This window comes from Doryrhamphus excisus, chromosome 19, assembly GCF_030265055.1.
Source record: "Doryrhamphus excisus isolate RoL2022-K1 chromosome 19, RoL_Dexc_1.0, whole genome shotgun sequence".
NCBI lineage: Eukaryota > Metazoa > Chordata > Actinopteri > Syngnathiformes > Syngnathidae > Doryrhamphus > Doryrhamphus excisus.
In genome coordinates, this window is record NC_080484.1 from 7,502,144 (window position 1) to 7,528,950 (window position 26,807).

At 39.4% G+C, this 26,807-nt stretch overlaps 1 protein-coding gene across 2 annotated transcripts; it reads left to right on the forward strand.

The window, feature by feature from the left end:
- Positions 1-1,223: 1,223 nt before the first annotated feature.
- Positions 1,224-25,063, forward strand: nudt14 (nudix (nucleoside diphosphate linked moiety X)-type motif 14). Of its 2 annotated transcripts, none has more exons than XM_058057503.1 (5): positions 1,224-1,432; positions 11,782-11,825; positions 15,948-16,012; positions 16,418-16,718; positions 18,814-25,063. In XM_058057503.1, exons 1-5 carry the CDS (start codon positions 1,352-1,354, stop codon positions 19,061-19,063), a joined length of 741 nt encoding a protein of 246 aa, XP_057913486.1. In that variant the 5' UTR covers positions 1,224-1,351; the 3' UTR covers positions 19,064-25,063. The 2 variants fall into 2 exon arrangements, with proteins under 2 accessions (XP_057913486.1, XP_057913487.1); XM_058057504.1 differs by lacking the exon at positions 1,224-1,432 and adding an exon at positions 1,495-1,608.
- Positions 25,064-26,807: the final 1,744 nt, after the last annotated feature.

Below are 26,807 nucleotides of genomic sequence, written 5' to 3' on the forward strand. Positions count from 1 at the left end.
AGTCCATTTCCATCCTTTCAGGCAGCAGTCCCCCAACCAAAGCGTTTTTACTTTTTGACCTGTTTTTGTACTCCTTTTGCTCAGTAAACCTTTTTGGTCTCACTTCATGTTTTGGGGGTCCGAACACACGGTTGTGTGTATGTATCAACGGAATTGAACCAACTGAACTGAAAATGTCAATCAAGCTAAAATATACTCTCACTCACACTTAGTATGTCATGTTATATATATGTTATACCACTTAAACCAGGGGTCTCAAACTCAATTTACTTAGGGGCCACTGGGGCTTGCGTCTGGGTGAGACTGGGACCGCATCAGGTTTTCAAAAAAAACAAAACGCATTTATTAAAAACAAAATTTTTTTTAAAACTTTGCTTTGGTTCCAATTTTCTACAAGAAAAGCTCTGATAAAACATTCCACTGTTCTCAAATATCTTAATTTTTATTTCTCTACACAAAATAAGATGAAAAATAAATAAACAAATCAAGAATAAAGAAAATCAATCAATCAGTAATAAATAAATAAATATAATAATAATAATAAAACGGCAAATAATAAAAACTTAAGAAACCACATATAGTTGGTGGGTAGACAAATTATTTTTTTCAGATTAAAATGAACAAAGCATTATTAGAGCCCTGTAGACATGACAAAACACGACTATAGTCACATTTATACTCTTTTTATTTACAACATATTGCGCAACTGCAGGGTCTTGAGACACATGCTAACTCGCAAACTAGAGAGCTAGCGACCTAAACGGTATTCCTTCAAGTTATTTCCTTTAAACTTAAATAGCCAAAAACTTACCACTTCCACACGGATAGGGAGGATAACTATTAACAGTTATTTAACCTTTAACATGAACATTAATCAAACGTAATAATTTTTTCTGGGTACATGAAACCATACAGCATCCATATCAAACTTGTGCGGGCCGCACTGACATTAAACTTTCATATCAAGGGGCCTCAAACTTTGGCTGTGTTTGAGACCCCTGACCTAAACCATACCTGTGCAATTATAGAGCCTTTGTGGTGGGGATATTTTGACTCTGGAACAGATTATTTGTATTTCCATGTTTTCCTGCTAGGAAACATGTCTGACCTCCTCAAGCAAGAATTTCCCTTTACACTTGACTAAAGTAATTAATATGTAATATATTGACATTTTATTACTAGGTACGTTACGGTACAGGCCCCACAGGAGTGATGGTCCCCACATGTGCCAGGATGACAGCCGTGTGTCGTGTCCTCTCCGGGCTTCCGTAGGATTCCTTCACTGTCAGTGTGTTTCGCGGTGACAGACCAACATCGCCGAGCCACACAATCAAAGCCCCAGCACTGAGCTATGGAAGAGATCAACAACATTGAAGTGGTTCCCTGCACAGACTCCGACTACCTAAAGCCGTTCAGGGTGCACTACAGCCAGGTGAGCTATTTGTGTCGCGACCGTTGATGAGATGCTGCTGGATGCTGTGGGTTAGCCCAACCCCCCCTTCTTCTCATTCACTTTGTAAGCTAGCAAAACGTGAAGGCTACGTTGACCTTAAACACAAACCCCAGACAGCAGTAATTGGCATTTGTTTACAATAATGACGAAAACTGGTATGTAATATATGTTATCACTTACAGCAGACTCGGGTTTGACGTGGCTTGTGTTGTGAAACCTGACAGCGAATGTACAGCTTGAGGCTAACATGCTAACGTTAGCCTGCTACAGATGTTTCAATTTGTGGTGGGGCATCACTATTAATTTGCGTAATTTGGCTTGTTTGGCGCAATTATAATCACGGTAGGTGCCAGGTTTCGATAGGAAACAACAGCCCAGGTGAGACTTGTTGATATCTGCTTGTGGTGTTCGATCATACTCAGTTAAAGTGTAAAACATCATCAAAGCCATTGTATTTATCGAATAGAATTACAAACGTCAAATTAACGTCGATCGATTTTCTTCACATAAGTTTGTATTTACAATAATTACATAGAAAGTAATATCCATGTACATTCAGTAACATCAGCCCCTTCTTTAGGTATACATTCGATATCTAATGAGTTCATGTTTACGGGCTTGATAAGTCCCATATTCTTCATTTTGCAACAATTGTAACTAAAGAAAGTCTCAAAGGACACACAAATGTGTATTGTGTAAAATCTACTTGCATTTAGACTGTTTATATGTGCTTCCAGTAAGCCCCATTCGATAGCTAATGGGTTCATGTTTACGGGCTTGATAATCCCATATTCTTCATTTTGCAACAATTGTAACTTAAGAAAGTCTCAAAGGACACACAATTGTGTATTGTGTAAAATGTACTTGAATTTAGACTGTTTAAATGTGCTTTCAGTAAGCCCCACTGTGGACATGGCGTTTTATGTTCCTGTAGCTTTAATGCTAATGAGCTGTGTTTGTCCAAAAAGTTTAGCCACTTTTTACATAAACACTGTAAATCTGTGTTGTTCAATGTCACAGATGGCACAAATGACATATAACAATGTAACATTAAACAGTGTGGTAAGACACAAACCTTCAGAGTACTAACATAGCTACGTGAATGCTAGCATCACATTTTATCATTTATCATTTTATCGTGCTTTGTGCTGAAGGAACAAAAAAGGAACAGCTCCCACATCTGTAGCTGACTGGTGGATAGTTGGCAGAGTTCCAGGCTTTATTTTAAGATGTGTAGAGAAGCCTGATTTATTTTCTGTGGATAAACATGAGGCAGACTTAGCTAACTAGGGGGCAGGTCAGCGGTGATACACTGAACTTAAAAAGTGACTGAAGCTCGCTTCTCTCAAAAGTGGAAGTGAGGAAGATGATTGATCTTTCTCATGCTTGTTGCTTCTGTGTCCTCACTGATGATATCATTACAAAAGTCAAAGTTAAAGGGTCGCAACAGTATCATACGGTCTGGTCTGTAGAGAGGAGTTTAATACAGCCTCATATGAAGTCAACTATAAGGAAATGGAATGGAATGGAATGGCCTTTATTGTCATTATACAAGATGTACAAGGAGATTGGAGAGCGAGTAAAAAAGACAATTTAACAAGATATATACAAGATATATACAAGGTATCCAGAATATACACATAGTATTGCACAGGAGCATATGCAGGAGCAGACATATTGCAGATATATTCATTTTAGTGCAATGATAAATGGGTCATAGTGCAAAAATGTAGCGACCCGGAAGTTATGAGGAGTGCTAGTAGTTCTGTGTTGTCCGAATATTTGTAAAGCCATGAACGTGTCAGGCTGACCGTTTGCATGTGTATATGTTATTGCATTCTTTTTGCCATGGTTGCATATTAAAGCAACAGAACTGTGGTACTCCAATGTACATAAGTTTGGTACTCCAGCTAAATATTGGATTCGTATCGGCATATAGCCATATTCAAATATCGGGATCGGATCCCGAATTGCTGTTTGGGATATGTATTTTCTCACGGGAAAGTCACACTCTCAGACGTTTTCAGCATTTCTTTTCAAGTGTTTTAAAGAGCAGCATTTCTGTGAACACACACCATTTTGTGCTTTTATTTATATTTACCTTTCCTACCAAACGTGTCAGTGAGTGTTCGGGACGAAGGCTATGCATCTTGATGTGTATTTTTATTTTCCAGATGGGAAAACTAGGTGAAGTGGATATTTTTGGGGTGGGCAAGTTTGTTTTGTTGCCTTTTACCGCTCACATGTTTTTTGTTAGCCCTTAGAGAGTGCGCGCTCATGTCAGTATATAGAGGCCGGCAAGATTGTTTTTACTTATTGGGCGGTTAATTGATTTATTGAAAGTATAGTCAGGTAAATTTGGCAAACTGGCTTGTTGGTCAGTAATATTCCAAGTAAATATTGCAAGCATCTGTTCCCCTCCTTTTACTGCATTACCTTGCATTGCGCTCACAAAGCTGTACACTTTTGCTGTGTGTGTATGCTAGCGGCCCCGCCTCCTCCAGACAAAGTGACGAGACTCACAAGAGGTCTCACCTCAACTAATTTCTTATATGAAGCATGTAGGTGCTGAACCAATGCAGAGTGAACTCTCATCCTGCCTGTTTGGAGGCTGGTGACAAAGAAAACAGACACACATACTTATGGCAATATATGGAGCCCGGCAAAATTATCCAATTCATTTTCATTTATTAATGATTAATTTATTTATCATTGCAAGACAGTTTTTTTTCTGACCAAGCAATTTTTTCACATTTTCACTTCTACAGTTAACACTGGTAAAATATTATAGAATATAATATTATAAATATATATATTATAAATATTATAAAATATTATATATTATATTGCCTGCAGAGTTGATATTTTTTTATTATTTAGTATTTCATTATTTACAGTACTACGAAACCATCTGTTCCCCAAACCATATACTGTAAAACAGTATGATTTTTTTTATTTTTTTTTTATTTCAGCAGTGCATTTACAGTAAGTCACATAATACAGTAAATTACGATAGCTACTGTATATCATTGGAAGGACCTCTTTTTCCTTCATTACAAGCTCAGTCACCATGGCGCTTATGTTTTTTTTCCACCATTTGGGGTACACACCTGTGATAGGAGGGGGGTTAAGCTTATCAAGGGAATGGCGGAACAGCTAATATGGCAGCTGGACAACAAAAGGGATGAGGATAGTAGACTCCCTCTCTTTCATCCTGACCAACTCATTTCCAGATCAGGATGGGAGTTCCCACAAAGGCTTTTCAGGCACATCACCCCAAAAAAAAACCCTTTTGTCTCACAGCACATCTGCAGCCTCATCGTGATCACTCGCAATCGTTTACTCGCGACAGCAATTGAACGGCCCTAAGTGGTTCTCGTCATCATTATTGCGTATCGGTCTCCTCTCTATTAAAAAAGGTGACTGTCTCCTGTTGACTCTGGGAAATGATACTCACCATTGTTGCCGCATACAAGTTGCTACTTCATGCAGGCTAATCACCTTCATTTATTCATGATAATGATTTGAATTATTCAGCCTGAGTCGCTTTCAGCCTGTGGTCCCTCTGCCCTTCAGTGAATACATCCATTATGATCTTGAAAGACATTTTCTCACTTCAATTGTTAGTGGTCAGCTTCCACCTAAACTGAACCAATAAAATCACCTGAATGTGTGAGCAAGTAGCATGAGGTGTAGTCACACTGTTTAGTTGTTGTATTGCGGTATTGGGTTTGTGTTTTTTTTTGTTTTACATCATATAAAATGTGAGGTCCATATAATTTTAAATACACCAACGTCAGCTTGTAATAGGGAATGGGAATGGCCTTTATTGTCATTATACAAGATGTACAACGAGATTGGAGAGCTTCTCCTTTCAGTGCAGTAGTCAAGTTAAAAAAAAGTATATAAAAGTAGAGTAAAAAAGACAATTTAACAAGATATATACAAGATATATACCTCAGGTAGGGTTTAACAAGAAGATACTGATGTTTGGGTTGGTCACCTGTCCAGACACAGTCTCAAGTTCTTGTTTTTTAATGCACAAGATTAGACACAATAATAAGTAAATGTCACAAAAAAGTGGGCTAATAAATTGACACACAAAGACTGCGGATTTCAGAAAATAACAGATGAAATGATACAGCACTCTACAAGAAGCAATGAAGTCTGTAAAATTAAATAATTAAAAATTTAAAAAAATCAAAAAATTGTTAACTATAATGATGAAAATGGTCATATTAATGATGATTATAATGATGGTAATAATGATAAAGATTACAACAATAATGATAATAATAATAATAATAATATTACAATGATAATAATAACAGGTGAAACAAGACAGTGGCATGAACATGATTATATCTTGCAAAAAGGGGTAGGCATTTATAAGCTTTTGCTTCAGCCTACTCCTTTTGGGCTTGTTATCAGATAGTTGAATACAAATGTAAATAATGGAAAGTTATATTTTGATTGATGTGGGAAATGCACTGTAATGTTTCATATATTTGCCAAAATAAAGGGGAAAAAAAAGATATCCAAAATATATACATAGTATTGCACAGGAGCATATGCAGGAGCAGGCATATTGCAGATTTATTAATTTTAGTGCAATGATAAGTGGCTCATAGTGCAAATAATGACTGTAATAATGAATGTGTATTGTATTGGGTTGTTAAATAAATAAATATGATTGAGGTAGTAACAGAGGCAGTGATGGATATATTGCACATTTGCATTACCCTAAATATTGCACATAATAAATATGCATAGTGTCACAAGATCTTGTGCCACAAGAATACAACGTGAAAGGATTTCTCATTCATTCAGCACGGAGTCAGTGTCAGTGCTGAATGAGCCCAGTTTATATTTTTTTGGATTGTATTAGTCCAGAGTTTAACTTTAATTTGTTGTTACTCAGATGTTTGTGCAACATCAGTGTTTATTTCTGAAATGCATTTATTGGTATCACAGTAAAAGTAGGTTAAAGTAGTGCTTTTCCACTTTTTTGACTTACAAATGTTGTTACATTGTTAAACCAAAGTGTCAGATAATTTGCACATTAGGAAGTGAACCCTGAAAGAAGTTATGGATGGCTCTGCATACTCCATTTTATTTTTTTCTAACACCAAGTTCTACTGACGTGAATGCGATCCGGACTTCCTTATAAGGCCTGCAGATTGCCTGCATTCAGTAAACGTGCACCTATGTATTCGGAAGTCTTTGGGAAAGCTTGGAAGCGTTACCAATCTCAGTGGAGTGGGCGTACCTACAGGAGGGCCGGGGGTGGAGTAAATTGAACACGCCGTTGGAGCATGGAAGTCCATGGAAACACTGCAGCAAGAGGTCCAGAATCTGGAAGATCTAGAAAGCTTTCTGTGCTGGTTATTGTGTGTAGCTGCTCTATAAGAGTACACAACTGAATACCAAAAATGAACATAAAAGGTGCATGCAGCCCGCGGGCCAAATGTGGCCCGCAGGACGCTAGTTTGTGGCCCCCGCCTTGATATGAAAGTTTAATGTTAGTGCGGCCCGCGCAAGTTTGATATGGATGCTGTATGGTATCATGTACCCAGAAAAAATTATTACGTTTGATTAATGGTCATGTTAAAGGTTAAATAACTGTTAATAGTTATCCTCCCTATCCATGTGGAAGTGGTAAGTTTTTGGCTTTTTTAAGTTTAAAGGAAATAACTTGGAGGCTGCCGTTTAGGTCGCTAGCTCTCTAGTTTGCGAGTTAGCATGTGTCTCAAGACCCTGCAGTTGCGCAATATGTTGTAAATAAAAAGAGTCTAAATGTGACTATAGTCGTGTTTTGTCATGTCTACAGGGCTCTAATAATGCTTTGTTCATTTTAATCTGAAATTTGATTTGTCTACCCACCAACTATACTATGTGGTTTCTTAAGTTTTTATTATTTGCCGTTTTATTGTTATTAATATATTTATTTATGTATTTGATTTTCTTTATTCTTGATTTGTTTATTTATTTTTCATCTTATTTTGTGTAGAAAAATAAAAAGTAAGATATTTGAGAACAGTGGAATGTTTTATCAGAACTTTTCTTGTAGAAAATCGAAACCAAAGCAAAGTTTATTCATTTTTCTGTTTTTAATAAATGCGTTTTTTTTTGGAAAACCTGATGCGGCCCAGTCCCACCCAGACCCTAGCTCCAGTGGCTCCCAAGTAAATTGAGTTTGAGACCCCTGCTTTAATGTTTTTATTTATCACACGAGCTGTGACCTGACATTACCTTGAGGGAAGGGCTCTTCCGATATCAGCATCTCTACACATAATGTAATACTTGGCAATGCCATTCATACAGCTGCCATAAAAGACCGTTTCCTAGATGTTTTGCAGAGATTTGATATTTGTGTAATACGGACATGGTTGCATGGATGTTGTTTTAAGAAAAGTCCTGCTGATACTGTGAAACCTCATCACAAAAGCGTGGTTCTTTTGTTCCTTTAGACATCGCTGATCATTAGTGGAGCAGCTGTAAAGTGTGCGATGCTGAGAAGAACACAACTGAAGCTAAATCCTGACAGCATATGTTTGGAATCAAAGAGCGCTATTGAATTTGAGGACCGAGTTGATTTTTTTTCCCCCCCACACTTTCTGTAGCAGCTTTGTAGTGTCGAGTGTGGTGAGCACAGTAGGTGCATGCGCCGGTCATCACACATTAAGCACCTAAAAGATCAAGACGATACGCCCTCTCTCTACAATGGCCATTCAAACAGGAGCCTCTCATGTTTGAGGCCCTAAGCCAGGGGGACCACATTAATTTCAAGGTCCCTTACGACCTCCTCTAGCTTGTCCTCTCCCCCCACTGCCTGTCTCTCCCACTCACGCTACGTTGGCTAATCACTGTGTTGAAATCAACATTGAATATGAATCTGCGGCTCTCCTGAGCCATTGCACCGGCCCCACTGTCCTCTCAGCAAGAGGGTGTAGTAATGAGGGGACCCCCACCATCTGGGAGTTGGTGACAAGATCCTCAAGAGAGAATAGCTGCATTGAGTGTCATCTTTTTTGGTACTCCAATCACAAATCCGTAGTGATGTTCTGGTGCGATTGTGTTAAATAAAACCGGTTGACGGCCTTTCTTTCTAAAGTGACATGACAGGTGGTTATCGTAACGATCTATCTACAGTGTCCATCTATCCACTCAATGCTTGTGCCATTGGAAAGTTAATCCCCCTTTTCAGCCAATGCTTTAGTGTTTGGTGCTCTTATGTACATTGTTAGTTACCTCACGCGTAATGATTTTTCTCTCTTTAGAGAACAAAGAAAAGGGAAAGCCGTGTGTTCGTTTTTTTTCAGTTTTTCTTTAAAGGGGACCTATTATGCTTTTTCCGCTTTTCTAACCTATAAATGTAGTTAGAATGTTGTATTCTGGTGTTAAACCATGCCAAAGTTTCAGATAAGAGGTTTGCGCATCTGAAAGAAGTTTGGGATGGCTCAAAACGCTTGATTTCAAAAGGCGTGGTAAAACTGCCCCTGTGTGATGTCACAGAGGTGCGGACTTCCTTATATGGTTTAGTCGGAAGTACTTTGGGTGTGTGACCAATCACAGCGGAGTGGGTATGCCCGGTGGCGGGCCGTGGGTAGAATAAATAAAACAGAGCGTTTTAGCAGGAAGCACAGATGGAATAGATGCAGATTCAGATTCAAAAGAGTTTTCTGTGCGGGTTATTGTGTGTAACTGCTCTATAGGAGACTACATTCATTCATTCATTCATTTTCTTCCGCTTTTTCCTCACGAGGGTCGCGGGGGTGCTGGAGCCTATCCCAGCTGTCTTTGGGCGAGAGGCGGGGTACACCCTGGACTGGTCGGCAGCCAATCACAGGGCACATATAGACAAACAACCATTCACACTCACATTCATACCGATGGACAATTTGGAGTCGCCAATTAACCTAGCATGTTTTTGGAATGTGGGAGGAAACCGGAGTACCCGGAGAAAACCCACGCATGCACGGGGAGAACATGCAAATTCCACACAGAGATGATCGAGGGTGGGATTGAACCCTGGTAGGAGACTACAATTTTTTTTAAATTAGCATATTAGCTCCCTTTTAAGCTATGTAAAGTAGTAGTAGCAAAACTGTCCATTGATTTGTTGACAAGGAATAGTCACTGGAAAGACAATGGGACTTTCCATACCGTGTTTTAGCCCAGACCTCCACCAAGGCTGGACAATCCTGGTTCAGCTGAGCCTCAGAAATCTGGCTTATACATTAAAAAAGTCAGCCATGGACACCTACAATACATTGTAGTGGATTTTAAAACATGTAGGACGACTTTGCAGCTGCCAGGTTAAGAAGTGTAGGTGTTTCTAAGTGGGTGGCAAGCTTGCAGGACTCAACTTGCTTTTTGAATGATTTCAGATTGTTTTTGTTTTCTGCACAAAGTGGGGTGTGGCTTGCTTTTGGCCTGGACAAGGAAGGATCGCATGCAAGACAGATTATAGATAGATTTCATAGTTGCACTTTAGACTGATACAACAATGCTGAATGCTGGTACTTCTGGAAAAGAGGCGGCACATTTCTCTGTCGTGGTTGCTATCAAAACCAACCAAGGCTGTGCATGTAAACTTGTCTGACTGACTTATCTCTAAACTTTATGAACAAGCGAACAGAAAGTTAGTGAGATATGAGTGCTGCTGGAGTAACCAGCATACCTTGTGGCTACTTTGTAAACAAAGTGTTTTTTGTTAGCTCTTAGAATCAACAATTGTGAAGATTGTTTTTACTTATTGGGTGGTTAATTGATTGATGGAAAGTATACTCAATACCAGTTTCCTGCAAATAAACAAGGAGTTCAACTCCTTGCTAATCCAAATGTAAATCATCCAACAATGCAAAGCGCTGGTTTTGTGTGTGTGGGTGTTATGAGCTACTTGTTATGAGCAGTCATGTTCAGAGAACACCTTCAATTCATGCAAATGGAAGCAAGAGCCTGTCGTTCTGCAGGCCTCCACGACACGCTCATTGTGACTACTGTTTAGGTTGCAAAACTGCCGGGCTCCGCCGGGTCACCATGGCCACGGTCATAATCGAATCTGCTAAAATAAGACTCCAGAGCGTCTCATGTCTGAGGAGCAGCAGACCAACATTTCGAACCTAAGCGGATGACAATCAGATGCGTCGATTTCACACTGAAAGTGGAATTGAGTGGATAATTCCATATCATTATCATTTCCTCAAATGCAGACTTGAAACCCAGCATGTAAGTACTTGAACCCGCCCCTTTGCAAAGTGAACGGGCATAATAAACTTGACAATCAAGATGCTCAGCAAATTCTTTTTCACTTCCAAAGGATGAGAAACATCCGAGACAAAGTGTTAGTCACTTCCCACACGCCGAACACTCGCTGTTCTCTTTTGTGCCGCTTTTAACCGCACATCTGATGGAGTGTAATGCTGCACATCCTGTTGATGTGACAACATGACCGCAGGGCATATAAACAGCTATTTGCAACCTCTGCCACCAGAGCTGAATAACAATGGGACGTGTTTTAGCATTTAGTCATCAGGATTCCCTCCCTGAAACTTAATCCAGTGCGGAAACACCCAATCTTTTCTTTTTGCTGCTTCTTCTTTAAAGGCATTGTTATGATTTTGTTCTAAGTTAAGACACATTTTGACCCCTAATGATGATCTTCCCGACCATAGAAGCTATTTGCCAAAACTTTCAGGGTGTGTGAATTATTCAGTTGCAATAATAACCAACACAAGATGGCTGAGGAAGCAAAGATTAAAGTTCAGATATGTAGGAAGGTTTTCTTTGTTGGCGCAATGCCTTTTAAAGTGTGGGACAGTGAGCCTCTCATCGGGGAAAATAGTAAAATTTGAGCCAAAATTCTGTTTTTTTATTTTTATAAACCTGCTGTGCCCTCCTCACACTTGTTAAAATGTTATCACTTTTACCTAATCTAAAACTCTAATACTTCTTGACATGCTATAGACATGCAGTAAGTAAAAATAATGAGTAAATATTACTTGTCAAAGCTACTTGTTAGCCTCATATCAAAGTGAGAATTTAATACATTTTATTCCAAGATGCTACGAGTAGCAGGGGTTGAAAATGCATCCCAGACTTTTGCAGCGCTACACGAACTGAGCACCCGTTGTGAGGAAACTGATTGCTTTAGCAGTACCCAGATTGAATAAATCAAGGATGATTTGACATCCTGACTTCAAGGACCTCACGCTTCAAAGGAAGCACCTAACTTTCCCTAACCAGAGCGTTTGAACATTTCAATCGTGTTGTGTTTTTATTGCTTGAACTCACGCATTTTCTTTTTCCATCTTGTTTCTTCACAGAATGGCACAAAAAAGTCCTGGGACTTCATGCGAACCCATGACAGGTGAGATTAAGAATAAGATTAAGATATGCCTTTATTCGTCCCTCAGTGGGGAAATTTGTATTGCACAGCAGCATGAGTACATGAGTCAGTCAAGCAGTACAAAATACACAATATAGAAAAATAAACAATATAAACAACCCAAGTATTAACAAAATCAACAGTTTTTCCCAGAGTTCTATACAATACAGTATGTAGATAATATGAAACGAGATGACATATATGACCAGTCTATACACTGAGATCTTGTTAGAGAGTTAATATGAGGCATTATGGAAATACTTCACATAGAATTTAGTATATTGCATTTAGAGCCCTTAATATTGCACATGGAGGTTGATCAGATATTGCACAATGAGTACACAGTTTTGGACTGCATTCATTCAGTGATACATTTCATCATGTCAAACTACGTGTACAAAGTTTGTTGTGTAGACACACAGTATAAACCCATGACTGTAAACTGAGATACTTTGTTATTCTGGGGGAATGGCGCCCCATTATTCTACTTGACTATAAGCGTCCTATAAGAGAAATGTCACACATGTCCTTCTGTTTTGCCTGGGGTACTCCAATGCTCCGAGGTATGTCTCAGGTCATTTAAGCCCTCTTTCCTCTACTACTGACCCCAAAAGAGGTCCTTGTAAAAAAAACAGGACCACTGAGACAAAGGTTGTAAACTTTAAACCTGTATTTCCGAGAGGAAATAGGCCACAGGAGCTGACAATTTTTTCCCAGGTGTGAAAGTAGTATATCCTATTTGACATGTTATGAATGGAGCAACATTTGTTTAGAATTTTTGTTTAAGTGGGCATCCTCTGAGCAGGGCTGAGCTATATCTAGATGTCTTTGCAAATTTTAAAGACGGACTTTGGGGCAATACCACAATTTTTTTTTCTGTTGGTCTCAAGATCAAGCACTTATTTCGCTATACCTAGAATAAAGTGAAGAATTAACATGTTGAGACATCTCTATCAGATAGCTAAAAGATTTGAGATGGTTTATTCAATATTATTCAGTCCAGCTGCATCCCTCATCATGATCATTGGCGAGGATAGTGTCCTAGTTACAATCCCAACTGAGCACTCACTCAAGACAGATTTGTTCACTCGGTCCATCGGGAGGCGTTCTGGGCCGTGTGTGACTGCATACTTTTAGCAGTGAACACAAATGTGCAAGGAAGTGAGGTGCGATCACAAGTGGTTGCTGAAGTTGTGGATGCCATGCATCATAGGCAGGGAAACTCTCTTGTGGACACAAAACAGCAAAGCTCTCACTTTGGGCGCACCAAAGCCAAGATACCTGTCATTGTTTGCTTGACCGTTTACTCTGTAGCTTGTATTAGGGTTACATTTTGATGTATTGTCAGTAACAGAATGTATTTGAGGGATGTAACGATAAACCTTCACCAGAGCTACAGGAACACACTTGGTGGCCACTCGATTGACCTCCATTGTCGTCCATCCTTGTGTCAGTAATTGTGCTAAACATCGGTTAGTTTCAGCAAAATATCAGTTCTCAACAAAAAAGGAATGGGATAAAGGCTTTTTTCTAGCATAACTTTCACTTTGAGACAAATTTAGCTATACTGTATATATTTAACCAAAATGAAAACTTGAAACAATGATGCCACTACATAAACAACACAAAAATTGTTGTTGTTTTACATGAGTATAACCTTTTTAAAATAAATATAACACCAAGAACCATTTATAGTGTTCATATTGCAACTGAACTTATAGTTGTTTTTTTGGCTTAAAACTGCACCAAACATGCTCTCTATTATTGTGGAGTTACATCATCACCTCTTTGTGGCTCTCACACAAAAAAACATAATGACATATAAATATGTTTTAGGGAGCAAATGAGTTCCGAAAGCATGCTGTTTTGTGGTGTATTAATCATAAAAAAACAAAATTAAGCATTGTCAGGCATATAAATGGCTGAATGAACTAAAATAAAAAACGAAGGCATTCAGAATACGCATTCCAAAACGTTGTGAATGATATGTAGTATTCTATACTGGTCACAAGGTGTCAGTGATGTTACTGTAATGGTTGGTGAGACACACACACACGTACACACCAGATTTGATCGCCAGAACAACAGGCTTTTATTGCAGGCACAATAACCCCTCCCGCTCTGCTCTCCTAGCGCTGGAACACATTCATTGTGACTGGTTGCTTGACCATTGTTTGCATTTTGAGCAAAACCGGTTCCAATTCTTCGTTTTGATTGGATGAATCTAGTATGGAATATAAAAGTGCATTTTTGCACAGAAAAAGACACTTTCTGCTGTTTTGATACTTAACAGAATCACAGCTGATATCCCACTGTCCTGTTTAAAGCCCCCTTGAGAAGGTAGCATGTTCAATGGCGCATAGAAAATCCCAAGCGCCTTGGTATAACCATTATGTCTGTGGGAAGCTGCTGGAGAACTGTAATGGTGTGGAACACTTCTAAAAGACCCACAGCTGCCTCAAGGGACAACTTCCATGCCTCAGGCCTGCATGTCCCACTTTTTCGCCTCAATCTGCTGCATAATTGTACCTCTACTTGAAGATATGTTTCAACACAACTCCATTTGTTCCGGCTGTAATAGTTTTCATTGTCTGCATTTTTGACACGTCCTCCTGAATTGGGAAGAAAGAGTGTCAACATGATCTGTGGTTTGACAAATGTACAATTTCTATATGTAAAATATGAATGCTTTACACAGAGAAAAATAACAAATGATTAATGTTTTTTTTTTGCAAAGTATGATTTCTTATTTGTATATCACATACTTTCATAGTTGGAGCATAGAAAACCTTTTTATGATCTTCTAGGAGCATTTTCAAATATTATTAGAGTCTTCTAGACATACAATAACAACCCTATAGTCACCTTTACACTCATATAATACAATAATAATAGAGAGAAAATAAGCCATTTAATGGTCTTGTGGTTAGCACGCAGACCTCACAGCTAGGAGACCAGGGTTCAATTCCACCCTCGGCCATCTCTGTGTGGAGTTTGCATGTTCTCCCCGTGCATGCGTGGGTTTCTCCGGGTACTCCGGTTTCCTCCCACATTCCAAAAACATGCTAGGTTAATTGGCCACTCCAAATTGTCCATAGGTATGAATGTGAGTGTGAATGGTTGTTTGTCTATATGTGCCCTGTGATTGGCTGGCCACCAGTCCAGAGTGTACCCCTCCTCTCGCCCGAAGACAGCTGGGATAGGCTCCAGCACCCCCGCGACCCTCGTGAGGAAAAAGCGGTAGAAAATGAATGAATGAATGAATTAGCCATTTAAGACAAGTACAACTGGTGCTCTTGTGTGTTTCAACAAATGTCGCCCGGATATGTGGACAGGAAGTGACATCAGGGATTCAGAGTTGAGTTTTACCATGTTATTATTATGATTACTATGATAATGATTATTGTTACTGTGCTTGTTGTGAGATAATTCAAACCTGCACTAATCATTGAAGTGGATTACTAGTGACACCTAGTCGCCAGTGTAGACTATAGTTCATCAATGCCCTTTTAATGACTTAAACTGCATTTGTATTGTCGTTCATTTAGTCATTTCTGTGCTTGAAAATGCTTAATTTAGGCCAATAATCCGTACAATTTGCTCAACCACGAAACAACGGCCATTTCATAACATTTTTAAAGACTGCGATAGAGTGATGACTGTTTAGCTTTCCTGTCACTCACACTAACCAGGGACTTGATGCAGCCATAGGTGCCTCAAAATTTGAACAACTGAGCAAACAGAGGAGCATTTATTATGCAAATTTGAGGAAAATTGTGATAAAATGAAGCAGAGCCATCAGCTTTTTATTGCAAGCATACATTGAAATATCCAGACCTGATGTTGATATGTTGATGTGATAGCAATGCCCTGTTTCCTTGATACATAAAAAGGGAAGGGAATGGTTTCCTCCTGACTTAGACGTGTCCACTTTCCCAAGAAAAGGCCTGCAGTCTCCCCTGGGAGTCTCCTAAGGGCTAATGCCAACAGGCGAAGGATTCACAATGATTCACATCTGACCTGCTGCATTAACTGACACGTCATCATCACTATCATCAAAAAAGAAAGATTCTCATCCTTGAATTTTCCTCCATTTTTCCGCAGTGTATCCGTGCTGATCTTCAACACCACCTCCCACTGTTTTGTCCTTGTCAAGCAGTTCCGTCCAGGTAAGTTTTGTCAACACAACGGCTTTGTCAACCCCCCAGTTGCCGCTTATTTGTTTTATTCCTTTCACAATGTGAGATCTCCAACATATTGTTATGCTGTAGCCACTTTCACCAATAACAGTGTATTTCAAATCCTGTTTATTCACGTCAGTTGGAGCCACATTGCTTAAATACGCCACAAGAGCCCGACCTCCTTTGTTGTGTGCTAAATGCAAGGAAGTGTGGGTATTAATATCTTTTGTTCTCGACTATTGCTGCAAGAAAATAGATAAAAACACAATATGCCCTTCATCTGAGACGTTTGTTTTTGACATGTGGATATTATCTTGTCAACTCTGTCAACCAGAATATGTTCCACACTTAAGTGCATAAAGTTGCAGACTAACATTGATGCTGATCCTTTAGCTGTATACATGTGTGAGTGGGAAAGGACCAAGACGCCGCCGTGTCAAGCTGCTGAGAAACCGGAGGAAGGGGCCACCGAAGCTGCAGCTTCCGGCTCCGAGAGTCAGGAGGGCCAGACGCCCACAGAGGGGGAGAGCGCGTCTGTGTGGCCGCCAGCCGCCGCCGGGGTCACTTACGAGCTATGCGCCGGGCTGGTGGACAAACCTAATCTTTCCTTGGAGGAGATCGCCAGACAGGAAGTGCTGGAGGAGTGTGGCTATGATGTGCCCGCTTCGAAACTTAAAAGGATTACGTCTTACAGGTGGGTTGATGGTACTACTGGTGGCCTTCGGTTTTACGATGTTCATTCATTCATTCATTTTCGACCGCGGGGGGTGCTGGAGCCTATCCCAGCTGTCTTCGGGCGAGAGGCAGGGTACACCCTGGACTGGTCGCCAGCCAATCACAGGGCACATATAGACAAACAACCATTCACACTCACATTCATACCTATGGACAATTTGGAGTGGCCAATTAACCTAGCATGTTTTTGGAATGTGGGAGGACACCGGAGTACCCGGAGAAAACCCACGCATGCACAGGGAGAACATGCAAACTCCACACAGAGATGGCTGAGGGTAGAATCGAACCTTGGTCCTTCTAGCTGTGAGGTCTGCGCGCTAACCACTCGACCGCCGTGCCACCCGGTTTTACGATGTTTTGCCTTTTAATTAATTTAAAATGTATTCTTGGTTCATAAACACAAGACTCGCACAAGAACTAGTTCCAGCGTGTGGCGGCGGTGGAAGAATACACTTTGTACTCATTGACTGCACTTGTCTTAATTGCTTAACTGTTAGACTGTCATTAAGGATAGCGTATTGTAGCATTTACTCGGATGTCATCGATCAACAATCTCTTCAAAAACTGCCGCCCCAACGACGATAAAACAACATCAGTAAACTCGTCATCCTGCACAGGTCGACCATGCATTTCCTGAGACCAGAGTGATTAAATGGTATAATACTTATGCAAAATTTAGGCCTAACAAGGTGCTATGTAATGTAATATTTGAATCCTGTTTTCCAAATGCATACTTTTGCATATTTTCTTCATCCACATCTGATAACAGAGGAGCGAAAAAGATTCTGAGACTATACAAGCAAGGTCGGAGCCATCCATCTTTTTCAAATGTATTATTAGCACGCTGTGACATAAGAAAAACAACCCCACATTTGTCTACTGCACCTGCACAGCCGTGACTGACGGCTCTCATACCTCTGCTTTTGATTTGACTCGCTGGCCTCCTCCAGCTTTGTTGGTGTCGTCTATGGTCCTTGTTACGTGTGGGCCGCTTCCATTTGAATAGATGGGTATCATCTTAACCCTCACGACCCCTATGAGGGCGTATGGGTTTTGACGGAAGTACATTGTGTGGTGGTGAAACAGCATGCTGAGGTCACAGCCTGCTGAAGCACCGTGACGATTTACTGTGGTCGCTAAATGGCCTTTGTTGTGTATTATAAACACTGAACCAGTGAAATGACATACGCATTGTACTGAAAGTTATTTGGGGGGGGGGGGCATTTGTTTGATATATCTGATAACTACATTGAGCTCTATAAATTCTATTGCAGTAGATATTTGGATTCTTGAGGATATAAACATTTACATACAGTACATTTCATTTCAATACCTCCTACTAACAGTATTTTCAGGTTATAGTATAGAATACATACAGTAGTATACATACAGTATACAGTCCATTGCCACATTGCAGTTTGAAGGTTGCAACTTCACTCTATGATGGTTTTCAAAAATTATGTATATATTATAGGCACAATAATAGCATCATAATAATAGTCATCATCATCATAATAATAACACATACGCCACCTAAAAAACCACTCTGAACCACCAACTTCCTGTTCTGTAACATATTTAGAACAACACACACGATGCCTTAAAAGGCTTTTTTTCTCAGATCACATCAACTGTTTTGGATAATATGAGTGTAAATGTGACTATATAGGTGTTATGTAATGTTGCGGGAACTCTAATAATGGTAAAAATTAGAGTTTTTCTATGCTCTAACTCCAAAAATATTCTGTTTATTAATGTTTAATTCAATTTTGCGGGCATTTCTTTGTTGCGGTCGGGAACCAATTAACTGCGATAAACGAGGAATGCCTGTAGTATTTCACTCTGATCGCTGTTGCATTGATAAGACAATAACCAAGGCAGGAAGTACTCTACTACTGTCTACTCTATTGAGCAATAACACGTGTAAATGTGACTATTGGGGTGTTAGTTAATGTGTGGAGGGCTCTAATAATGTTAAAAACTGTGACAATACAATGGATCTTTTCAAATTCTACACACAATTTTGACTGAAATTTGCCTCTTTTTGTCTCCAGGTCTGGCGTGGGCGTGACAGGCGCCAAGCAGACCATGTTTTATGCCGAGGTGTCCGATGACAACTGCGTGAGTGCAGGTGGAGGTGAGCCGCGGGAGGGCGAGCTCATTGAAGTGGTCAAAGTTCCGTTGCACGAAGCCATGACGTTTGCCTACAACGAGCGTATCCCCAAAACCATGGGCGTCATATTTAGCTTCATTTGGTTCCATAACAACATGTCTCCTAAGTACAAGATCTCCACCAATGTGTAACCACTAGTAACTTTTATGTCAAAATTACTGGCCCAGCACACCTACTCGCCTCCTCATGGCCCCTCACCTTTTTTACATTTTTGCCTTTTTGGTTCATGGCACATGATGACGAGCGGACGGACGTCTGCCAGCTTGCTTCTTTGTTGCCCTGTTCAGCCTTTTATGTGTACTTTTCCTTCAAGCAAACTGTCTCAGCAGGCTGTCGTTGGCACTTTTCTCCATATTGTTTTTCCTTGCCATGCATCAAAAGTGGCCACATATCACTGATTTCAAGTAAACAAATTCTCCACTGCTTTACCGTATTGACCCATATCGAAAACAACCCCTTCTTTTCAAGGGCCATTTTTGGAAAAATATATATATTTAAAAAAAATGTTCCCTTGAAACCCAGTGTTACTTAAGTGGAGCATTTCTTTACACAATGAGCCAGGAATGCAAAAACTATGCTAAGACAATGGCGGTGGCCTTTGATCATGGTGATGGTTGCACCACATTGCTCGCAATGCCTCAAACAGTTTCCTGGTTCTGCAGACTTTTAATTTATACCAACAGAAATTTGCAGACTTGACGTCTTAACTTAAACATCCTCACCGATTTCTGCTTTTGGCATATTGTTGCTTAGCACAGTTAGCTTTAGCACAGCTTGTGTGATTGCATGAGTACCAAACATAACACAATCAAAGCTGCTTTGAAGTAGCAGAGTATTGAAGATATGCAGCACCTGACGAGTAATAAGAAAGTGAACGACTCCGAAGTTGGTTTCAATTCCGCTTCTCTTGCGTCATTTTGGCTGGAATGAAGTCGGACAGGATAAAGAAAAAAAAAAACAGTAGCTATGGTAGGAAGTCAAATCTTTGTGTTAGTTTACATTCTAATCATATGCGTTGATGTTCAAGTTGGATATCAACTATGTAACTAACTGTAGTGTCAAAATAGTAAAAAAAAACAAAAACAAAAGCTGCATCCCACACAAAGTGAATCCTACTTTGCTGATCACAACAGCTGTTTGCTAAAAGCTCAGGTCCGAATATTAAAACCCCATGTTCCCATTCCAGGACAATTTCTGGAAGTGACCAGCATTTTAACATCATATTTCAAAACTCACTTGCAGCAACGTTTTCAGTTGTCCTAGTATCTGTGAGTGTTCCTCCTTGTTTGAACAAAGGGCTGGTACCGTATTGTAATCTTCTGCACGTCAGGGGGAAAAATCCCCCCCTACATCTTGAGAGTATTTTTGGACAATATGCAAAAATCCTGTTGAAGATAACTAATTTCTTGAATCCATGATTCCAATCAGATCATGTAAAAACATCCCTTATTGATCTAAGCAACTGAAAAAAAGGTGTGCAATCATATTGAATTATGATTTCCTGAACTTAAACACTGAAATGTTGTAACCTCTAGATACACGGTTAGAAATGTGGATGTTTTTTTTGTTGTTGTTGTTGCAAAAAAAATGGTGACAATCAAGTTTTATACATGGTCATTGCCTTCAACGCATAGGTTTAATGATAATCCCAGTTTTTACAGAAGCCAAGTAGTTTCAGGTGCAATAACTACCGATAACCGATATCAACGATACTCTCCTTGGGGGTTCCTCGTAGCCATTCCTTCATGCGGGGTTGAACATTTTGCAGTCATTTAGCGAATTCTCTCACAAATGAATAAAATTAACAAACATTTGCAGCCTATTTGAGATACAAAAAAATGCAAAAAAAGTTTGATTTTTCCTGCAAGAAAGTTGGGGAAGGAAAAGCTGCTTTCCCACTGCATAGTATTTGTTATAGTATTTTATTTCACGCTTTTTCACTACTTCTCAGCATGTGGCTGTTAGCCAAGGGAAAGAAACTGGTTTTATCCAAGAGGGGACTGAGGGCGGCTGCAGCAGAGTAGAGACTCTGGAGTATATTACTGCAGCATCCAGAGCTAAGACACTGCAAACTGTGTTTGTTTGTGTTTTTTTTTCTGTGTTTTTTTTTCTGTCCAAAAGCTGCTGAAGCAATGAGCAACCAAGAGTAGTTTTACACTCGGGAAAAGGACCGATCCAATCCAGTATCGGTTGCGGGTTACGACACCACCAGCATAATTCACATATCGGAAATTGCCTATCCATGAGCCACATCGGTCCTTTAATGTTGTCAGCAAATATAGCTAGAAGAATATCAGCAATCATAGACAAAAAAAGTATCAGCAAAACTAGATTTAACCTAGACTAGACCTTTGCTGATATTGTTTTGGCGTGGTTGCAGCAGACGGTAACCTTGGCATTCTTACAGGGTCTATCCATGCTACAATAATAATAATATTTGAAAGTAAATGGAGCTCTGCTATCGGTTGATACCCAAAACTGTATTGCATTCCTAGTTTGACCAGGTGCTACATGTACCTGTTTGTAGCAAATGGAAAAAGCTATGGTGAACCGAGTCAGTACTGTGCAGTGGAAAAGGGGTTTGGTTTAGCACCCAATCACATTTCTTCTTTCTGGGGACTTTTATGCTGTGATGTACAAGATTATTCAGCGTTATAGTCCACAGTTTATTCTCTTTTTGGCACTTTGGTTCAACATTTCTCAACTTCTAAATGCAATTTCTAAAGGAATCGTACTTTTTAATTCCGGGAATCATTGTCTTGAATGATCGGAGGGATTTCCAACCTCAAGACACCTTGAGAAAATGTGGAAAGCACGTTGAAAAGCCCCTTTTTTCCCAAGATTCCCAAGATAGTCAAGCTTCCCAAAGGTGCCCTTGGTTTCCAATGGTCTTGGTCTAGTATGAGGTCATTCGTTTATTGAAAGGTTGTTTATGGTGTGCCTGCCTTTTTTGTTACCCACCTTTTACTACAGAGTTGTGTGATCCTGAACTTCTAGGGATAGTTTGGATTTTGTTTTCCATGGATTTGTATGCAGTGTCGTGCATCAGCAATGACTTTAACCCCACTTGTGAGATGAGTTCTGATCAATTTTTCTTGTTGAAGTAATGGGTGGGGGACACTTTGCTTCTCAAAACAATATGCACTCAAAAGAGTAGTACATATGGTTCAGCACTCTTGCATCACATCGGTCTTTATCCATGCATGTAAACACTGTGACACATGTACACAACAGTGGGAAGACGGAAGCCCACATTAGCGATTGTGGGATCTGGCGGTTTTGTGATGCAAGAACCCACCAAAAGGGGGGTTAAAAGTCACTGTTGATGCATGACACTGCCGACGACGATGTCGTCCAACTTCATGTCACAAAAATCCCAGCCGTTCCTCAAGTGTTTGGAAATGTTTAGCGACGTTACACCTCAATAGCTAGCACCTTGCAATTTATTTACAAGCCATTCTTTCACAGTTTATAGTGACGTTTGCCACTAAAAAAAAAAAAAGCCATATGTTCCCTCTCTTTTAACAATATCGAGGTAGGTAGTCGCTTGTTTTGAAATTCATCCTTGCCGATGGTAAAGACGTTAAAGACACTTCTACCTCCATCACTCAGGCACACAACACAACAATTCCGTGCCTGTTTGCTGTCTAACAAGGCGCTGACATATCCGACGCTTAGCATCGCACCAGAAAACAGATTTCATCCAGCAGATTTCAATGTTTTATCTTATTCCCCATGAACTATGCTGTCGTTGCTTCTTTTAACTGTGACTGTTGATTTTTATATCTGTGCACTTTTTTTTCCATCATGTTGCTGCGGTTTCTTTTCTAACGGTGCTATGTGTTGTGTCCTCCTCAGTTAAGACAGGTGGAGTACTGTTAAATTAAGGAGTTGATGCGCGGATGTTGCCGTTCGTATATTAACTCCAGGCAGCAACTGAAAATGTTATTTGACTGACTTGTTTCATTAGGCAGCACAGCTTTATATATTTATTTCTTTGGTGTCTTTTTTTTTTTTTTAGCAGACTGGTAGCTGGATTTACACAATCTACAAGAAGGTAATCCGCTATAAAACTCCTCATATTGACAAGACATTCACTGGAAATACAAGGTATTTAGGTTTGTTTTTCAGAAAATGAAACATAACAAAAAGTGTTCATATTTTTATTGTCTGACTTTCTTTCTTTTAAAAAAAAAACAACCTGAATACGTGTTTTACGCTTTATTAAAAGTGTTTGATCTTTGTGCGCGTTGTTTTTCAGTATTGTTCCAATTCATTTTAATGTTAATACAAGATACTTTGAACAACTCTTGGTACAAACAAATGGTATACATTCAAATAAGATACTTTGCATGTGCACTAACTGTGATGGATTAAACTGCATTAAGTTGAAATAAAATGGGTGCAATACCCAAACATAATTTGGAGACAATGTCATTTGTCATCATTTATCTTTACCTGGTTTTTGACACTTCTGAAAAAGTTATTCATGTCACAATATTGTGGCTGTTTTTAAAATTAAAGTTTTTCTCAACGGAAATATTGGAATATTTTTCCGATAGTTATTTCAGCTAAACTGACAGGGAAGGTATAGAAACATGTGGTGAGACTAGTGCCACTGAAGTTCTCATTGGGAGTGACCAGGATGGATAGGATCAGGAAGAGGGACATTATATGTTAGATAAAGTCAGTTATCGACCAGGCTGAGATGGTTGGGACATGTTCAGAGGAGAGATAGTGAATATATTGGTAGAAGGCGTAGAGGAAGACCAAAGAGGAGGTTTATGGATGTAGTGAAGGAGGACATGAGATAGACAGATGCAGAAGACAGGGTTGGATGGAGGAGATTGATTTGCTGTGGCGACCCCTGAAGAAAAATAAGCTTTCTATAGTTATTATCAATATATATATAAACTGCCACCATCATGCAACTTTTATGAACTGTGCTGCGGAACCCCGGTTAGCGTGTTTTTTGGTTTATGTTGAAAATTAATGCAAAAATTTTGGCACGTGTCTTGTGTTATTAATACTCTGCCTGAGTCCAATTATGTGAAAACGTCCCTTTTACACATCCTTAGCTTACAAAATGGCAACCGGAACCAGAAGTCGGCTATATCACATGTGGTTGACGTGTGTAGTTTTACAGTTATAATTTTACATGCATAAAACAATTCGATAATGCCTATAAATGATAAAGGACGATACTGCTCCCGAAGATACGATGTGGCAGCGAGACACCAATCAGACTCCCATTTTCCTGTTATTTCTTGTTTCTTACCTTTTTGATCAAATTGTTGGCACTATTAACTATTAACATTCTTTTGCTCCATTTTGGGTTATTGAGGTGACGAACACTTTCTTGAATTCAAGAAATAAAACAGGAAGGTGCTGATCTCGCTGCCGCATCGTGTCTTTGGGAAAAGCCACGGTAAAAGTATCTTTAAATGTTTATTCGTCATCATTTATATGCATTGTTTTTTCCATGTAAAACTGGAATTGTAAACATATAAAAATGTGTTTTATGTTAACATTTTTAACATTCTTTGGCTTCGGAACCTTGGCTTTCGGATGCTCACCAAGGTTCCACTGTTCCACTGTTTTAAGTCACATTTGAACAATCTTGGTCAAATTTTGAATTGCCCGGCTTTAGAGGTTTTTCTCTAAGTTCCAATAACAAGAACTGCACTGCGTTGTCCAATTGTACTGCATCATACTGAGCTGTTGTTTGCCCTTCTGGTAAACATTAGCAATAGTTTCTTAGTAGGATGCAGCTCAATAAAAAAAAAAAATTGCCGTGCAAATAACCACTGCTGTCAGGATATGAACTGTGCTCCGGAACGCCCGGTTGTTTTTCGGTTTATGTTGAAAATTAATGCAAAAATGTTGGCGCGTGTCTTGTGTTATTAATACTCTGCCTGAGTCCAATTGTGTCATTAACATCTGTGGCTGTAGGCAACCTCTATGTTGTTTCTCTTAACTCCACAAGATGTCAGCAGCTGCATTTGAGGTACCATGAATGGTCAGCATTCAGAAGCTTTATCTACCTCTGCGTTTGCTTTAAACTCACTTATCGTACTTTTGTTTACAATCAGAGGTTTTCCTCCTTACCCCTTACTGCTATTACAACATTGGTTCTGTTGATGCTGTGTTGTACAATGTACTTATGGTAATAAATGATCATGTGGTCCTAAAGAGCTACTGTTTCTTTTCATGCATTCCAAATTATTATTGAAGTAAAAAAATATTTAACAGTAACAGAAAGTACAAGTTAGAAAATAATTACCGCATATTGATTAATTCTATCATCATTAAAGGCAGAATATAGGTTTGCTTTCACTTTACAGAGAATGCGAAGCATTGCTGAGCCGTTCCTCCCATTCAGCATCCTGTCAATCATCTCGCACGCATCAATGCATGCTGACGAGACAGAACTAGAGATAGTGGATCGGGAAATGAGATGACACATTTATGCAAAGAATCCCTTCCATGCTGATAAGTGAACGTCAATTCTGAATGGTTGATCTTGATCCTTTCCCCAGAAACGAATACATGTTTTTTTTTTTTGAAGAGGAAATACAGGTCATCGTAGGAAACAGAAAAGGGAGCATTTGATGCCTTAACCAGCCATATGGCTGTAGGTCATATTGGTACTTTTTATTCCCTGCCGAGCATGCTAAAGCATTTTCACTCTGCTTAGTGTGTTGCTAAGGAACAAGATGACAGGTCGTGCTTATACTCCCACCTCAGGGTCAGAACATACTTTTCTACTCATCAGATTGTACCTACAACACATCAAGTAACAGTTCAGAACATAAATGGTTCTTCTGAACATAACAGGCTTTTCAGAACATACAGATTGTTTTTCTTGCCTACTCCTTGCTGTCAGACCTAGCAGCACTTACAGTGTTGCTGGGAGTGCTTCCGACTTCCCAGCATACCTTGTGGCACTTGTTTAGAGTTGATGTAGTTGTTTTTTTTTTATCTCCCATAGTAGCTCTATGTGTGTTTACTTTACATCAGGGGTCTCAAACTCAATTTACCTGCGGGCCACTGGAGCTAGGGTCTGGGCAAGGCTGGGCCGCATCAGGTTTTCCAAAAAAAAATCCCAAAAAAACGCATTTATTAAAAACAGAAAAATATACAAACTTTTTCAGTGCTTTGGTTCCGATTTTCTACAAGAAAAGCTCTGATAAAACATTCCACTGTTCTCAAATATCTTCATTTTTATTTTTCTGCACAAAATAAGATGAAAATAAATAAACAAATCAAGAATAAAGAAAATCAATCAATCAGTAATAAATAAATATAATAATAAAACGGCAAATAATAAAAACTTAAGAAACCACATATAGTTGGTGGGTAGACAAATTATTTTTTTCAGATTAAAATGAACAAAGAATTATTAGAGCCCTGTAGACATGACAAAACACGACTATTTATTTACAACATATTGCGCAACTGCAGGATCTTGAGACACATGCTAACTCGCAAACTAGAGAGCTAGCGACCTAAACGGTAGCCTCCAAGTTATTTCCTTTAAACTTAAATAGCCAAAAACTTACCACTTCCACACGGATAGGGAGGATAACTATTAACAGTTATTTAACCTTTAACATGAACATTAATCAAACTTAATATTTTTTCTGGGTACATGATACCATACAGCATCCATATCAAACTTGCGCCGGCCACATTAAACTTTCATATCAAGGCGGGGGCCTCAAACTAGTATCCTGCGGGCCACATTTGGCCCACGGGCCACGTGTTTGTGACCCCTGCTTTACACGATCACAACAACTGCATGTGCTAACATGCTAATGTGCTAACAACAGCAAGGACTACTAGTGATGTCGGACAGGTGGCAGTGTTTTTTGT

Excerpts from the sequence above, each read along its gene's own strand:
- nudt14 (XM_058057503.1), top strand. The coding sequence starts at position 1,352 with ATGGAAGAGATCAACAACATTGAAGTGGTTCCCTGCACAGACTCCGAC. Across the intron at positions 16,013-16,417 it reads TGTCAAGCAGTTCCGTCCAG|CTGTATACATGTGTGAGTGG; the intron begins GTAAGTTTTGTC and ends CTGATCCTTTAG. Across the intron at positions 16,719-18,813 it reads AAAAGGATTACGTCTTACAG|GTCTGGCGTGGGCGTGACAG; the intron begins GTGGGTTGATGG and ends TTTTGTCTCCAG.